This window comes from Bos taurus, chromosome 21 (assembly GCF_002263795.3).
Source record: "Bos taurus isolate L1 Dominette 01449 registration number 42190680 breed Hereford chromosome 21, ARS-UCD2.0, whole genome shotgun sequence".
In the NCBI taxonomy this organism is placed as follows: Eukaryota; Metazoa; Chordata; class Mammalia; order Artiodactyla; family Bovidae; genus Bos; species Bos taurus.
In genome coordinates this window covers 45762663-45780467 of record NC_037348.1, presented here as the reverse complement: position 1 = coordinate 45780467, position 17805 = coordinate 45762663, and the positions used below count along the sequence as shown (strand labels likewise).

General features: G+C 42.5%; 2 protein-coding genes across 7 annotated transcripts in view; one reads left to right on the top strand and one right to left on the bottom strand.

Moving 5' to 3' along the window:
* Positions 1–4790, top strand: part of RALGAPA1 (Ral GTPase activating protein catalytic subunit alpha 1) — a 211099-nt gene extending 206309 nt beyond the window's left edge. For 5 of the 6 annotated variants that reach the window (XM_005222080.5, XM_059879341.1, XM_059879343.1 and 2 more), the window contains one exon: positions 3440–4790. In XM_005222080.5, coding sequence (XP_005222137.1) covers positions 3440–3588 — 149 coding nt within the window. In that variant the 3' untranslated portion in view covers positions 3589–4790. The remainder of the gene's footprint in view (positions 1–3439) is intronic. The other variant, XM_010817182.4, reaches the window with a different exon arrangement.
* Positions 4791–6863: 2073 nt separating this feature from the next.
* INSM2 (INSM transcriptional repressor 2) lies at positions 6864–8528 on the bottom strand. The gene has a single exon (NM_001144080.1). The coding sequence runs from the start codon at positions 8526–8528 to the stop codon at positions 6864–6866; it is 1665 nt and encodes a 554-aa protein (NP_001137552.1).
* Positions 8529–17805: the final 9277 nt, after the last annotated feature.

Genomic DNA, 17805 nt, shown 5'->3' with positions numbered 1-17805 from the left:
ATGTGTTAACTTTATGACATTCAGTGGTGCATCCACACTAATCTTAACCACGTATCTACTCCTTTACCGATATTAAAGCAGTAAGATTATTTGGGTGATCTGTTCTTTAACAAAGGTTATGTTGTAGGAATATTAACATAAAAGTGGATAAATGCTCTATTTTCCCCCAAACTAAACGGTTATGTTCTCCACATTTTACCAATTAACATTTTGTTATTGGTCATTTTCTTCAAAAACTATTTCTAGTTTCTATCCCATCTTTTCTAATCTTCATCTGTTTTGATTTAAAGTCTGTTAATTTTTGCTCTTATTGTAGTTTTATTGTATACACTTAATATATACCTGCTATATGCCAGGGTCTTTGCATTTGTAGGCATTCATTCCCACAACTTTGGAATACAGCTAGTATTGTTTCCATTTTACAAATAAGAAAACTATCTCAGGTTAGTTTGCCCAGTATCCAGCAAACTAAACTTGTCATTTAACTTAGGTCTGTCTAACCCAGGCCCATGCTGTTTCTAACATGACACTACCTCTTAGTTCATTATTATTTAGAACTGCTTTCAAAGTCACATTTTTAAAGGCATCGTTTAGTACCTCCAGTAACTTTAGCAGTTTTAAATGGGTCATACCTGTCAGCAAGTAGTATAATCAAAGCCACAACAAATAATGATCCATTAAGTGCCCTTTTATAATCTTTATAGATCCCCAAAGTCATATTCTTCATGTTTCTTGTAATAAAGTTCATTGTAATCAGTGTACAAAGTACGAATCAATATATTGTACCATCCAGATATAGACACCAGTCTGTGTGAGTACTGTAAAAACATTAGTAATAGATACATTTTGTAAAACATAGGAGCGTATACTTTTTAAACTTGATACTTGAGAATATTTTATTGATAGAAATAAATCAATATTCTTTATGTCTCAGGTGACGTAAGTCAACACTTAGAGTAGGATGTGAAATGAAGTGCAAGTATCACATTATTCTTTAAATCTAAAATTGAGATCTATCCACCATCGATTATTTATGGAATTTGGGTATGCTGAGTATCCATCACAAATATCTTTTGCTAAAACGTGAGGAGGTCCTAATAGCTGTATAGCACACACATACTAAAAAGTCTGATTTGACTCAGTTGACTGAAAGGGGTTTCACCTTGAAGGCAGTAAAGGGGACATAGAGGAATTGCTGTTTCTGAAGAAAAATATTCTTTGAATTTGGCATACTCTAAGCAGCATTCCTTTCTGTGATGATGGAAATATTCTGTGTCTGCACTGTCCATTAGGGTTGCCACTAACCACTTGTGACTGCTAAACACTTTAAAAGTGGCTAGTGCATCAAGGAGCCAAATTTTAAATTTTCATTTAATTAACTGTAATGTGGCTGTGGCTACCATGTTGGACAGTACAGCCCAAGAGAATTTATGATTGAGTGATTAGGATAACCTGCCACCAGTGCAATGAACACTTTAAAAGGTAGATGTTTATAGAATTGCTCATAGACCTTTTTTTTCTTTTCTTTTTTCCTATTTGAACTTGTTTTGTTAGTGGGTAAGTATAACATTTGAATGTACAAAGCATTTGTCCATTGTAAAACTTCATCACCCTAACACATCGCATGCCCAATTGTATTTCATAAAACCTGATTACTGTCTTCTCTGCTTCTCTGTTAACACCTGTAAAATTCTGCACTATGTCGCTCATATCTGTTATCTCTCTTCTCTTTTGTTTTCTCACTTCTGCTTGCTACTCCATTTCTTCATTCACAACAAAGAAAGAAATGCAGTGATAGTTCTCTTCCTCCCAAAACCTCCACTAGAAAACATTGGCCATCTCAAGGTAAACAGACATGGGAAGGCCTCTCATGACTGGCCGGAAATAAGTATGCATTACCCAAAAAGCATGAGCTACTGCTCTTCACCTTCCTTCTGCCATCCATCTGCAGTGCTCCCCTCAAAAGGGCCGTGGATTCATATTCTCTAAGATTTCCAGTATGGGTCCAGTATGAACCAGTTCAGATCTTTGGGAAGAGTAAAGGTGAACAGAGAAGTACATGTCCTTCTTGTATTTTGAAGGCCAACCTCATTTCAGTTAGAAAAGAATGTTGGAGAAGTTACTTTGAAAAAGAGGACAATTTACCTGAATTAGGATTAGTGATAAAATATTTTTTCCTTGACAATATACGCTTGTTCTTGAGTATACTATTTGACCTTGAAAACATTTTGAAGTGTTCTACAGAGATACATTCTTAATTTCCTAAGACATGTCAGTAGGATCTGTACCTCTATTGAACGGTATTGTTTCTTTTTAAATATTCATACCTTCAACTTGGGCACAAGTGTTTCATTATATGGAAGTAGTAGTATAAGTATCCCAAGCTCAGAGCGTCAGTGAGGAGTTCCAGTGGCTAACAGATGTGCCAAAAGTTTCCTACAGAGTAAGGAGCTATGTCGGTTGAAGCCTGCAGCCTGTGTCATGTACCTTTGTTTGTGACACACATAAAGATAATTTTTATGTACATAAAGGAAACCTGGATTAAAGTGCCTCAAAATATACAGAATGTTAAAAATTTTGTTATTTGCAGATTTTTTGTTTTTTCAGGGGTTTTTATTTTTAACGAAATATTTGAGTGCCTATAGTGTGTGAAGTGTGTAGAGAATCATAATTCATAGAAATAACATACAAAAGTGAAGAACTACTTTGTACATGGTATGAAGAATTTTCCAATTTGAACTCATTTTTTTTGCTTCTTTCAAATATTACATCTACTGACTCTACTGGTAACTACAGAAGTTTAAGAAAACAAGAGCATCACTTATCTCTTCTAAATTGAGACACTTTGAGAAAGAGCAGTTTTTTCTTTTTGAACTGACTTTCAGATGAGAGATCTTGTCCTCACCCTCCTCTCCCCCTGGAATTTATCTTGTTCCTTCTTAAAAACATATTTAAATTTAACTTCCTAGCATGTTTAATGGTCTTATACTACTAAGTCCCTTTTGGGAATGCTTGGTGCTGTTTTATTTTCCAGTTTGAGCAGTGAAGGCCCTTTTGTTGATTATATTCTGTACCCGAGAGATAGGAATTGGTCCTTCTCACCTGCTTCTTAAGCCCTCACGTGCATGCTGATGGTGCTTTGGATCCCTGTCCTTTCTGTCCTAAAGATCTTGCTTCCCATTGCTTCTTCTGGGGAGCTCTCTGGTTGGTTCTGGTTCTGGAAATAATTATTGGTGCTTTCTGGCTACTATGATGACATGAGCCACCAGATCACTGGGTTTTAAATAAAATACTAGTAGACTTTTGTAACAAGCAAATTTGGGGCTTGCTCTTTCTTCTCAAAAGACCTCACTAAGGTCTTTGGATCTGTAGCAGAGAAATTACTCTTGTAGGAGGAGAGCCAGAGGATTTGCACTAATGTGCTTGCTGTTTCCCACAGGCTCCTACCCAGAGATCCTACCCAGTGAAACTCCCACAGCGGCGCAGGTAGACGGGGCCGACCTGGCCTCTCCAATGTCTCCTCGAACGAGCAAAAGCCGCATGTCCATGAAGCTGCGTCGCTCCTCTGGCTCCGCCAATAAATCCTAAGGAGACAGCAGCCTGGCAGTGGTCACCAGTAGCCACCTTAGCATGAACATGGCGTTAACCCTTCCAGGCTTTGTGTTTGCCGTAATATGCATGTTCCTTCCTGAACATTTATTTTAGAAAACACTGGATTTAAATAATTTGTAACTTAGTATTTTAGATTTGGGTTGTTTATTTGGTTGGTTTTTTCCCCCACACTCCAAGCTGCCATATGGGGGGTAAGGGGTGAAGCTTTATTCTATACCCTTTACCTTCCCTCGATAATTATGTCCAAGTAGTTTTACTTTCAATTTCATAATTAACTTTGAGCCAAAATATAATTGGACAGATAGCCTCATGATTTTATCATGCCCCATTACAACTTCATGGCTCAGTAAATATATAATTTTTTAATAAATGTACATCTTTAAACATTTGTAACGTTGTGGCAAAAGTTACAGATCTGTTAATACACTTGATGTGTATGGATTATTTATGTTATCAAAATAAACGACTTAAATGGTCTTTTAGCATCTCAAGTTCCAGCTGAAATAATTTTAGCATTACCTTTTTCTTCCCAAAGCAGTGTCTCATTTCTTGGCTGTGCAGCAGGTGATGCCATGACATATCTAATAACCAGAAAAATCACTGCTGAACTCTGATTCATGTTTAGCTTCCAAATATTTTTCTAATGTTTTGCTTTTTAAATGGTATCACGGTTAAATGCCACTTCTGTTTTGAGATTATGGCCCCTTATTATTGGCTGCTGGACCCTGGTATATCTATGTTCTTTCTTAAATACCGAAAAGGGAAGAATGAGGTGGGGTGGGTAGAAAAAAAAGAAGAAAACTTTTCTAAGTGTGTGGCTTAAATTATGTGTATTATTTTAAAAGAAAAGGGAACATGACCCAGGAGTCTAAATTAATCTAATATTGTTAATACTGAACATGCAGGTGCAGGTTGGTATACATTCCACCCTCCAGAAATATTTTCCTACAGTAGATAAGCTGCTCACATTTTGCTCACGTTTTTTTTTTTTGAACGAGCATCTCCTAAGGAAATGTAGCATGACATTGGTACTAACTGCATGTGTAAATACATCATATCGGCAAACTATAAAATATAAATTATGTATCATCATTCATGTAGTATCTACAAATTTGTAACAGTGGAAAAAAGATGGTATTTAATAATACAATAAAAATATTCTTATCATTTTGTGTTCATGAGTGGTCTTTTATATTTTTTCAGACTTAATAAGCAGGGCCATAAAGCATGAACCTAGGTTTATCTTAACTAATCATGAAAAATGAATTCTAATTCTCTTCTTTGGATACACCCCAGTTTATTTCTCGGAGATCCTACCACAATTACTAAAAATAGGAGATTTTTCACTTTCATAGCGTCTCACCAGAAACTTCCTCCAGTGCACTTGGTTAATAAAGCCTCTATTTAGCTCACTTAAATGCTTCTTTGATTACTTAAATTTTACTTTTTTTGGTAATATATATTCAGGAACAAAATTTTTTACAGTTTGTAAAGGAAGCTTTCAGAGTTCCTGTGCACATAAAATTTTGGATTTCCTTGTAAATAAAAAATTCCTATGAAACTATGTAGAAAATAAACTAAAATTCCCATTAAAGCTTATATAAAGGAAAAACATGGATAGAGAGAGCTCTGGGAACAAGATTAAACAATACAAACAGTTTCCCACAACCAAAGTGAAGAACTGCAAAAAAGATAAAATACCTACTTACAAATTTCTATAATGCTTTTCCTTTTTTTAAAAAAATGAACAAGTTAATGGTTTGATAATATGTAACAAATTGGAGGGAAAATACTAACTTAAAAAGACTGAAGTTAATTAGCACAGTTAACATTTTACTCATCTTCAAATAAACCATTCACTAATTTTGAAACAGAAGAAAATATGTAAAATATTTTCTGTTGACATTTTTGGGTGGTAAAGTATCTTTAATATTTGAAGAATAGTACATATCCCTTGCTTTTTGGAGTTCAGTCTATGCAGCCATACTTCCAAGGAAAATCTCCCATTTATGCACCATTATAATCATTTACAAAATATAATTTCTCTTGTCTGTATTCCAACTAAATGGGTCACCAAGATTACTGGCTTTGGGGAGATGAGAAGTGTGGCATTTGGAAACAGGCTGTGTTCAATGGGATTCTTTAGACAAACACAGAACACAACAAAGCACCAGCTATGTACATTTATTTGGTGGTAAGCATCTTACAAATATGGGCTACCTGTCCAGCAGTACTCAGCCAGTGTTCCAAACTCTGGCTATTAGGGCATAGGTACAGAATGCATGCTAAATGTGGTTTACAAAAATTCAAAACCAGGTTGCTGCTGAAATATTGAATGAATTGCCATTCATTTTCATAGTGGGTTATAAGTATTAACATCTTCCTTAACGCTGAACACAGTGTCATATATAATACACATAAGATTTACAACAGAAGCATTAAAACAAGTTGGATGAAACCCTACTAAAACTGAAACTTTAGGAAATGAATTCTGTATTTCCCAAAAGCTTATATTGAAGGTTTAAAGTATCTTCCTGAATACTGCACACAAAAGGGTTAGAGGTGAGAATCTGGGAGGGGTCTCAACTCCTTTCAGTAAGAGGTGTTATGCCCCACCTCCAGACACTAGCTTCAGAGTGGACTAAGCATTGAGAAAAGGAAAGTTTACAAGGAGAGCTCCACATCACCCAAAAGTGCGTAAACATCTTACATTTCCTGCCCACAGACACTGGTCTTGTATTTCCCACCCACCCAATGTAAGTTTGGCACCAATCACATAACTTTTAATTCACAGAATATACAGTGCAAGACGTCTGACCCTATTGAGACAGAAACTACAGAGGCGCTTGCGATGGCTAGAGGAAAAAAAAAAAGGACCTCCACTTTTGGTAGCCAGAATCCTTTGTAGAGACATGCACGCACTCACTGCGACTTTCCATAGGAATTACAAGTCATATAGGATTCGTTGGGGTCTCCAGAGTTTGGTGGGGGCGGGGGGAATCCTATCTTGTGAGGAAGATTTAAAGCTGACACTTCTTGACCGGGAACGCTTATACCATATACATACCTGCTCTAGAGAGAGATTTTACATTTCTCTGTCCGCTCCTCAGGCGGAACATTGACACTATTGAGAGTTTCAGGTGAGAAAATAAGGAAAGAGGGTAAACTCGCAAGTTGAAGAAAACCCCATAGAAATCCCCAGGATCGTTTCCTCCACGGCCCACCTTACAATCTTCCTCGTCTCTCAGCCCTCAGCAGCCCGGCCGCAGCGGCATCTGCAGCAGCAGTACCTGCCGACTTTCTGAGGGGTGGCACTTATTGATGTGCCGGGTCAGCCCCGGGGAGCTAAAAAAAGTGGACGGGCAGTGCTTGCACGAGAAAATTTGCTGAGCATCCCCGTCGGGTGCCCTGCCTGGGTTCGGTGCATCGGGAGGCGCCCCGGCCAGAGCGGGCAGGAGCAGCTCGTCGCGGACCGCATGCCACAGCCGGTGTTTGTCCCTGATGTCTGCCGACGGGAAGTGCGCCCCGCACAGCGGGCAAGCGAAGGCCAGGGGGCCGCCGCGTTCCGAGCCAAAGCAGGGGCCGAGCGCGCGGGCCGAACCAGCCTCGTGAGTGCCCAGGTGCTTGCGCAGATAGGCTTGGCGACGGAACTTTTTGTGGCAATATGGGCACACGAAGATCTCGGGTCCCCCGACACCACTGGCACTGCCGGGCTCAGGCACCCGGCGCCCCAACACCCCCGCCGTATAAGGGAGCTGAGGAAGCGGAGGCTCGGGGTGGGACAGCACCTGGAGGCCGGGCTGTGGGGCGCTGTCCTGGTGCTGCTCCGTCCCGGAGCTGTCCCTGGCCCGTGGGTGCTGATCCTCAGTTCGCTCCGCCCGGCTGTTCTCCTTCCCCTCGGCCAGGAAAGATGCGACAGTCCCGGAATCCGAGGAGGACGACGACGGGGGCAGCTTCCCGTCGGCCGAGGAGATCGTGGCTGCATTGGCCGCTGCGGGACGCGGTTTGTGCCAGCGGCGATGGGAGGCGAGGTTCGCAGGGCAGCTGAAGACCTTGTCGCACTCGGGGCAGCGGTACTCGACGCGCACGATGCGGGAGCAGCGGTGCTGAGCTAGAGCGAAGGGGTCTGCGTACTGCTCCTTGCACAGCTGGCAGATGAACTCCCCCAGCGGCGTGCGGCTACCCCCGGGGCCCCGGGACGGCGCCCCGGGCTCCTCCTCCTTGATCTTCAGGCCCAGAACAGGGGACGTGGTGACTTCATCGGCGAAGCTCAACTTCCTCATGGCCTTTGGTTTCTTGACTCCGGCGGCCGCGGGCCCAGATGCGCAGCCTGAAGGAGCCTTGGCGCGGCGCTCGCCGCCGGTGGCCCGCTTCAGGCCGTGCAAGGTGGCCGAGAGGGGCGCGGGGTCCGGATGGAGCGCGGGCTCCGGGAACGGTGCCCGGAGCGGCAGCAGGAACTGCTCCCCCGAGGTCGGTGCAGCTGCTGGTGCCACCGAGCAGGAGAAAGAGGCCACGGCGGCAGCGCCCCCGGGGAAGGACTCAGCAGAGACGGGTGAGCTGAGGCAGCGCTCCAGGAATGCCCTGCGCAGTTCCACGCCCGCCGGCTTCGTGGGGCTGGGGCTGGGCCCCGGACCCTCCCTACCATCCGCCCTCCACTCCGCGCCTTCCCGCCCGCCCGCCGCTGGGCTCACCCTAGCCGCCGGACAGGACGACCCTGACAGTTCACGGGCCTCCTCCTCCTCCGGAGTTGGGTGTGCCTCCCGCTCCACACCGGGCTGAGGGGCACTGGAAGCCTCCTCGGGGAAGGGCGGCGTCCCCGGGGGTCGGGGGAAGAGGGGGAAGACCCGCTCGGCTAGGCGCACTCGGTAAGAGCCGCCCGTCCGTTTAGTTCTCTTTACCAGGAAGCCCCTAGGCATGGTGGAGTCGGACGGCTCAGGGGCAAAAGAGTGACAGAGGTGCCGCGGGGTCTGCGAGAGGGCGAGCACCGCAGCTGCCCGAGCTTCGCCGCGGCCGTCATGCGTCCGCCGCCTTTATAGCTGCGACGAGGGCCGGGGGGCTGCCGGGTCGCCTTCGGGCTGGACCAGCCAATCAGGAGTGGGAACGGGCGCCGGGGCGGGGCTTTCACGGGACCGGGCTCGCGCGGGTCCACTAGGCGGGAGGCGGTGCTGGCCCGGCTTAGCTGCGCCTCCTCCCTGCCGCCCACCCGGCGAAGACGCGAGAAGGTAGGTGTGGAGAGTGAGGAAGCTCGGCGCTCCCTGCCTCAGCGGCCTCCAGGGGCTGTCTGGGGTGCCGGGCAGAGAAGCCACCTCACAGCGCCCTCCTTGCGGGCGGGACCCTGCTGCCGCCACATGTGGGAGGCTGATGAAAAAGCCCTCCCCCCCCCCCCCGCACCCCTCCTCCACTTTGCAGGAGCAGAGCTGAGAAGAAGGGCGCCGGGCAGCAGGTGCCGGGGAGGCGACGAGTTGGGTGTCAGCCGGCGAACGGGTTAACGTCCTCTGCTGGTATCGAGCTGATGAGAAGCTGCGACAGAGCGGCAGGGCGGCTGACTCCACCGCCCTGTGACTACACTTGACGGTGGGAGCACGTCTGCCATCCAGTATCGATCGAGGCTGCGCGCGTCTGTGATACTATGAGAATTCATCTGGGAAGAAGGGCTCTCAGTGCGGGAGAGCGTGCGTGCTGGCAAGCCTCTGGAGCTCAGGACGCCAGCAGGTTTCTGGGCCCCGGTCCTCGGGGCTTATGAATGCCTCCTCCCCATGGGAATAGGAGCGGGGAGGGGAAAACAGGATCTAATTTTCGACTGTCCTCAGATAAAGTGCTTTCTCTGTTCGCACCTTCCACTTGTACTACCCTGAGACATGACAGTGCCTAACTGAACTGTTTAGCATGGAGTAGGTTGAGTGAGAAATACTGGTGGAATCAGAATTTCCTCTGCTCCCCTTGTGTAAGAGATACTTTGCCAAAGATGTGCTATAGGGACCTTTAAAAACTCAATACATTTTCATCCAGCACTGTTTTCAGCACTAGAAGAGATCTGAAAGTTTGTGATACTAGTTGAACTATGAAAAATAATTAGAATATATATGGCAGATGCATAGTAAAGTGCCCCAAATCCATGGTATAGACAAGTACAATCTGAGAATAGGAAGGGGAAAGAACTGTGTCTTCAAGCCTAAGTAAAATTGGAGAAACAGACTGAGCCAATATGTTTTCAGAGTAGACTGTGACATAACAGATCCAGTCATCAATAACACATATCGTCTTCCTTCTAGTGCATGAAGCATTTTTACATAGAGAGCAGTATTTGAGGGAAAATTTGGAAGTAATTGTATATTTGTTAATCAATGGCTATATTTTGTGCATTCTACTTAAGTAATCTTTAATCTTTCCACAAACACAAAACAGAAGTAGATATTATTCTCCTTTTATGATGAGGGGACTGAGCCACAAGAGAAGTTGTATCACTGGCTGAAGCCACCCAGAGCCCAGAATCAAACCAAGTTCTCACTAATTCCAAAGCTCAGACTTTCCACTAGACCAGTGTCTTCAAACTATTTTTTTTTCTGATCACATCCCACATTAAGAAATATTTTACAGAACACACAGGTAAATGAAACAAAAGTTTTACAGAATAACATTTACCCTTAACTAGGTGCAATGCATTTTTGTATTTTCTATTCACTTCTATTTTATTTTTTTTAAAAGCTAGTCATAACAAACGAATTTATTTGATAACTCACTAATGGATTACGTCCCACAGGTTGAAAAACACCATCATTATGATGTCTCCCATTAAATAGCATGAAACCATACAAAATTAAATAAACCGATACTTTATGATCAAAATTAATATTCGGAATCACTACTTACAATATTTGAGTCCTTTAGTTGTATAGGTAAGCTTTGTTTTTCGAATTGATCGTTTCTGACGTGCCACTTTATGTATGATTTCTAACTCAACTTCTCAATTTTTCTCCTCTTACTTCTAATGACCCAGATACTGTATGGTTTGGAAAATCTAATATAAGAATTGTAATACTTTACGATAGCCCCTTTTTTTGGGGGGGTGGCTCTTCCTTGGGTGCATAGTACCGTGTCAGAATTGCTGTCAACCATATGACCCAGCATTTGTGCTTCCAGGTATACACACAGAAGAATTGAAAACAGAGACTGAATCACACGTTGGCACACTGATGTCCATCAAATGTAGCATTATCCACAATAGCCCAAAGGTGAAAACAACCCAGTGTCCACCAACAAACACACAACAAAATGTAGTGTATACAACTGACAGGGTATTATTCAGCCATAAAAAGAACTGAAGTTCTGACACATACTACAACATGGGGACTCTCAAAAACAGTATACTAACTGAAATAAGCCAAAGACAAAAAGACAAATATTCCAAGATTCCACTTACATGAAATGTCTATAATGCTTATTGAAAAGAATGCTTATCCTTATTTTACTTAAATGAAATATCTAGGCAAATTCATAGAAATAGAAAGATTATTATTGGTTGTCAGGGGCTGCAGGAATGGGAACTTACAGCTTAAGAGGGTTATATAATTTCCTTCTGGAGTGATGGAAAAAGGTTTATTAATTAGTAGTGGTGAGAGATGGACAACACTGTGAATTCAATTAATGCCTAAACTGCACATGTTTAAATTTAAACAATTTAAAATTGTTTAAATGGACACTTTTGTTATATATGTTATATTTTACCACAATAAAAATTTTCACACACACACCAAAAAAGAGTGGAAGGCAAAACCATGGCATATCAGCCTGTGAAAAGAATGTAAAGGACTAAGTCATGTAATTTGGACTTAATTACACAGGACAGGCAGAGAGAGTCACTTAAAGTTTTACAGTGAGGGAGTGACATTTGCTTTTGAAACTGCATGAGGGATAATATCTTTGCCTAAAATTTCTGCCAGAGAGAGAAAAGGAAACACAGATAAAGCAGTCTCCTCAGTCTTTCACCTTTCTGAAAATGTGGATCTATTTTCTAGAGGGAAAAAAAATTATGGAAACTTGAAAAGTCAGAAGGGCAGTTATAAGGTGAGAATACTTAGTGAAGTGATTGGCACAGAGCTGATATTCAATAAATATTTTTTGAATGAATGTTTCTGATTGTTAAATGGCTAGTGAGTGTGTCTATCCATCTATCCAAGCATCCTTCTAGCCCTCCTGGCTTCCAGACATCCTGTCTTCTTCCATCTGTACAACCATTCAATCAGATCAAGTAACTCCTCTGTAATCTTTCTGTGATGGTTCAGAAACATGGTGTTCAAGGATTATCTTTATTTTCAGATAAACAAATTCATGGAGAAGAGGGTCTGGCCTGTACTATTTCTGTTCCTGACTACCATTTTACAGAAATCTACCCTGAAATTTCTGGTTGACCCATTGGACATCAGCATCACCTGGGCTACCAAAGGGTTTGCTCCTGACCCGTCCTCCTACCAGCTCTGCTTCATTGCTTCCCAGGGACGAGCTGACTGCCTGCCTGGGAGTTGCTCTGCTGTTGCTGCAATTACCCCTCCTCTGGGGGAAACAGCCACCTCCTTCTCACTCATCCCCTCCCCAGAATGCCTCTTCTGTTCTTTCCTTTCCTCATCATCCCATTCTCTCAATATCCAGTGAACATCAGACCTCCATTAAAAGCACAAGTGCATCTGCTATTCTCCCTACTCTGTAACACTTGTATTGGCTACCCCATAGGCTAAGGCTAATACTTACTTAGTATTGAGTTAGCCCTATGTTACCACTATGAATGGAGAAGGCAATGGCACCCCACTCCAGTACTCTTGCCTGGGAAATCCCATGGACTGAGGAGCCTGGTAGGCTGCAGACCATGGGGTCAGCTGGGAGTCGGACACGACTGAGCGACTTCACTTTCACTTTTCACTTTCATGCATTGGAGAAGGAAATGGCAACCCACTCCAGTGTTCTTGCCTGAAGAATCCCAGGGACAGGGGAGCCTGGTGGGCTGCAGTCTATGGGGTCGCACAGAGTCGGACACGATTGAAGCGACTTAGCAGTAGCAGCAGCAACCACTATGAAACAGAGCAACTAATGATTAGTACGTAACAATTCTCAGGTGGCTCAGTGGTAAAGAATCCACCTGCCAATGCAAGAAATGCAAGAGACACAGATTCGATCCCTGGGTCAGAAAGATCTCCTGGAGAAGGAAATGGCAACCCACACAAGTATTCTTGCCTGGAAGATTCTGGAAGAGTCTGGCGGGCTACAGTCCATGGGGTTGCAAAGAGTCAGACAAGACTGAGCACACACACAGACACACATAAAAAACGCATAGTCATTTCTCTTCTGTATGTTCAAAATAAAAAGCATTATTATTTTTAAAAAGAAGAAAAATTGCTACCAAATATTTTCTACAGATCCAAGTTCTAATAGTCCTCCCTCACTTCCCCTCAGGTGTAACTTGATAACAACCTTTCTGGAAATCAGTATAGCAGTGAATATCAGAAGCTTTAAAACAAATAGATATACCCTTTAATTCACCAACTCCTCCTTTAGTAAATCATCCAAAAGAAGGGAAAAGATACATGCACAAGCCATTTTTCACTGTGTTTTTGTAATTGTATATAATCTGAAACTACCTTGAAATTGTGATGCAGCTCTACTAAAGATGATTGCTGCTGCTACTGCTAAGTCGCTTCAGTCATGTCCGACTCTGTGCGACCCCATAGACAGCAGCCCACCAGGCTCCCACATCCCTGGGATTCTCCAGGCAAGAACACTGGAGTGGGTTGCCATTTCCTTCTCCAATGCATGGAAGTGAAAAGGGAAAGTGAAGTCGCTCAGTCGTGTCTGACTCTTAGTGACCCCATGGACTGCAGCCTACCAGGCTCCTCTGTCCATGGGATTTTCCAGGCAAGAGTACTGGAGTGGGCTGCCATTGCCTTCTCCTAAAGATGATTATGTAGCCATAAAAATGCAATGACACTGGAGCTTCCCTGGTGGCTCAGTGGTAAAGAATCTGCCTGCCAATGCAGGAGACACAGGTTCAATCCCTAGTCCGGGAAGATCCCACATGCCACAGAGCAACTGAGCCCATGTGCCACAACTACTGAGCCTGTGCTCTAGAGCCCATGCTCTACAACAAGAGAAGCCACCACAATGAGAAGCCCACAGACCACAACTAGAGGAAAGCCTGTGCAGCAAGGAAGACCCAGCACAGCCAAAAATAAATGAATAAAAATTTTAAAAATGCAATAACACTAACAAATGTGTATGTCTTTATGTTAAGCAAAACAGCAGGCTACAAAGCTACATGTACAATAAAAAGCTCAATTATGAAAGTACAAAATGAATAAAAGACTAGAAAGAAATATGCCAGAAGGTTGTTGGATTTGCTTCTAATTAGTAGAGATTTCTTTTAAAAATTCTGTTAAAAAACTTTGCAATAAGCATATAGCACTCTGATAATGAGGGGGGAAATTAATGTCTTAAATCCTTTCTGGTATTAGACGTGGTACTCCTCCTCCAGGACACTGTTGCAGAAATGACCGTGGGACATCAAATGGGAATTGCACAGTTAAGTAACATTCTCCAGAACTCAGGGCCCAGAAAAGAGATGAAAAGCCTCTATCATGCCATGGCCTTCCAGTTGAAGAAAACTTTGAGGGAGAGATTAGGGGTTAAATAAAAGGTAGAAAGGGGGTTAAAGGGGGGAGAAAAATAATTTAGATGGATACTCTCCACTTAGCTGTAAATCCAGATAATCCTTCAACATATGAACACTTCTTTTTCCATTTTCCCACTTAGAAATTATGATAAATAGGGTAGCCCTTAGAAAGATTGTGAAATCTTTGCTTTCTTTATAATACATCCTTTCTCTTGATAATCACACTTTTTCTTTTTTTTAACCACTCAAGACATTTTGAATACACAATAGGACCTTCATCTGCTCTGGTATAGTTTGATAAAAAGTCATACACACTGAATTCTCTCTCAAGCTATCTGCATTTTAATTTTCCTATTTCTAATTATGGAATGAATTACTTTGACATAAATTCAGGAATTTTGTGATAATAGCAATGGGAAAAATTTTCTGTACAGAGAGAGACTTCTTGCCCTGAAATCATAGTGTATGTAAGACAAGCTCAGATAACTGACCTACTTTCTAGTCACTTGAATATCAGATGATTACTCAGAAGGAACTTTATCTCTTCTATTTCTCTGCTGCCTCGCCTCAACACAGACATGCCCCTATACAAGTCATCTGCTATGGGCCTTTTCTCCCGCAAGAACTTGTAAGTTAAATGGCCTCTCATTCATCTAAGGCAAAGCACCAGATTTATTTTCCTAAACCTAATCCTCACTTTGGTAAATGTCACCTCTATTCAATTAGCTGCCTAAACCAAATTTCAAAAACTTCTGACTGAAGCCAAACACTCCATATTCAATCTGTGAACAGTTCTTGTCAGCTCAAGCATTTCCTGAGTCTGAAGACTTCTCAGATTTCCCTTCCACTGTACTCTCTTTCGGAGAAAGCAATGGCACCCCACTCCAGTGTTCTTGCCTGGAGAATCCCAGGGACGGGGAAGCCTGGTGGGCTGCCGTCTATGGGGTCGCACAGAGTCGGACACGACTGAAGCGACTTAGCAGCAGCAGTACTCTCTTCAGTCTCTCTGCTTCCACCCCTCCTCCTCAATAATGTATTTCTCATTGGGCAGCAAGATGGATCCCATTAGAACATAAATCTGACCACTTCACTCTTTTGCTCAAAATCTTGAAATGACTCCCTGCCATATTTGGAATAAAATCCAAAACTCTGACTTGGTCCCTGTGATTCTTAAACCACAACTTCCACCATGCTCTTCCTCATTTTGTTCCATACATATTGATCTCCTTATTTTCCCAAGACATGACAAGTACACTTCCACCTCAAGGCCATTCATCCCACCAGAACATTCTTTCCGCAGATATGCTCACAACTTCTTCTTTCACTTCACTGGGGTCTTTATTTAAAGAATTCCACCTCAGAAAAACCTTCCCTGACCACCTGACCTGAAATGGCAGCCCATACTCACTAGAACCCTTCATCGTTTGCTATCCCTCTACCACTCACCTTGCTTTCTCTTGACAGAACTTACCACAATCTGTCACCACATTATATATGTACTTGTTTATTTGTTAATTGCCTGTTGTCCCCCAAAGCTCTTCTTTGTTTTGTTCACAGCTGTATATCCAGTATCTAGAACAATGTCTGGCACAGTTGTAAATGAATTAATGACTAAAATAGTGAGCCAGTGGATTTTAAAAAGGCATCTCTGTGCCAAGTGGGATATATAGAACGGATAAACAAGGTCCTACTATATTCAGTATCCTGAGACAAACCATAATGGAAAATAATATGAAAAAGGAGATACATATACATATTATATACATATATGGGGGCTGTGGGTGTGTGTGTGTGTATAACTGAGTCATTTTGCTACACCAGCAGTAATTAACACACATTTTAATTCAACTGTACTTCAATAAAAAATAAATTTTAAAAAAGTGAAAAAGGCACAGAGTAGAAGTATTGCATCATATATGTGACAAAAGATTTTTATCCTAAATTTATAAGGACCTTCTACAAATTCAATAACAATAAAACACAATCAAGTAGAAAAGAAACAAGAGGTACTACACAGAAGACTGTATCCAAATAAATGAAAATGTGCTCAAATTCATTCATCATCAGGAAAATATAATACTAAGTCCACAGTAAAATGCTTTGACACCACCACCAAAATGACTAAAATTTAAATCCGTTAATATCTCAGTGTTGGCATGAGCAACTAGAACTCTAATACACTGCTAATGGATGCTAACTCGGTACAACTACTTTAAAAAAGTTTGGCACTGTCCACAAAATATAATAAACATACTCTCTGACTCAGGAAATAAACGCATCTCTTTTTTATTACTGCAAACCATAAATCTAGAGCCCACCTTGAGCACAGAAAGGGGAGACAAAGTCATAAAGAATCCCAGATTCTAGACATTTGGGAATCTTGGTACAGAAAAAAATGAGAGGAATAGAAAGGGCTTCCTTGAATTTTTACATCCTTGAAAGATCTTTTCTCCCCACCTCATTCGCTTGACCCATGGCTTGAATCACTCCCACTCCCTTCCTCTGAAGTCCTTTCCTCCAGGGAAAATAAACAACAGCTTCTAAACCAGAGTTTTTGTCTCAAGCTCTTCAGTCCCCAGAAACCAGGAGAATGAGAGCAGAAAGAAGCTTGCCGTCTACTTAGATGGAAAGACAAGACTTGCAAGATAAGATTGCCTATGTGGAAAACAAGGAATTTCAGGCGCAAGGCATGGAGGTTATTGACAAGTTTAATCCAGATTAAACTACACTATTCTGTCTCTCAGGAGCTTTATGGAGAGACAGAATAGTGTAGTCGTCAGGGGCACAGGCTATAAAGTGAGATGGTCTTGAGTTCAGTTCCAGCTCCACGACTAGCTGTTTCATCTCAAGCACCTTACTGAGCATTTTTGCAGCTTCAGTTTCCTTATCACAAAATAGAAATAGTAACAATTATCTCAAAGAATGCTTTGAGCATTAAATATTTTAATGTATTTTAAAGGCTTAACACAACGGATGGCATACAGTGAGCCCTAAATGAATGGAAGGTACTATCATTATTATTACTGAGGTAAAGGAGAACTATTGACATTGGTGGCAACTATAAATTCTACAGAAATAGCAGACTCATTTATGTGACTGGCTGATATTTTATACTCAGTTATGATGCCAGAGAGCACTGATGGGGCATAGCTTTTGGTGTGCTCAAAATTAATTTTGTTTTACTGAAATAAGATTCACAAAACATACCAAGACAGAAGACAGTGTAGTTGAGTGGATTCACCCATGATTTGGAGTCAGGCCTGAGTTTGAATTCTTAGTCTGCCATTTACCTGCTTTACGACTGGGACAAGTTCTTTAAACTCTCTGGCCCCAGATTGCTGCCACGTGGGCACTACAGCACTGTATTCTCTACACGTGGGCAAGAAGTCTGATGTCCTTTGTGGTGAGCAGATGCTGCCAAGGAGAGGAGCTGAGCTTGGAAAGATAAGTCAGGGCTGGATTGAAGAGAACACTACTGCTGCTGCTAAGTCCTTTCAGTCGTGTCCGACTCTGTGCGACCCCATAGACGGCAGCCC

Bases quoted from the DNA above. Each gene is read 5' to 3' on its own strand.
- INSM2 (NM_001144080.1), bottom strand. From the start codon at position 8,528: ATGCCTAGGGGCTTCCTGGTAAAGAGAACTAAACGGACGGGCGGCTCT.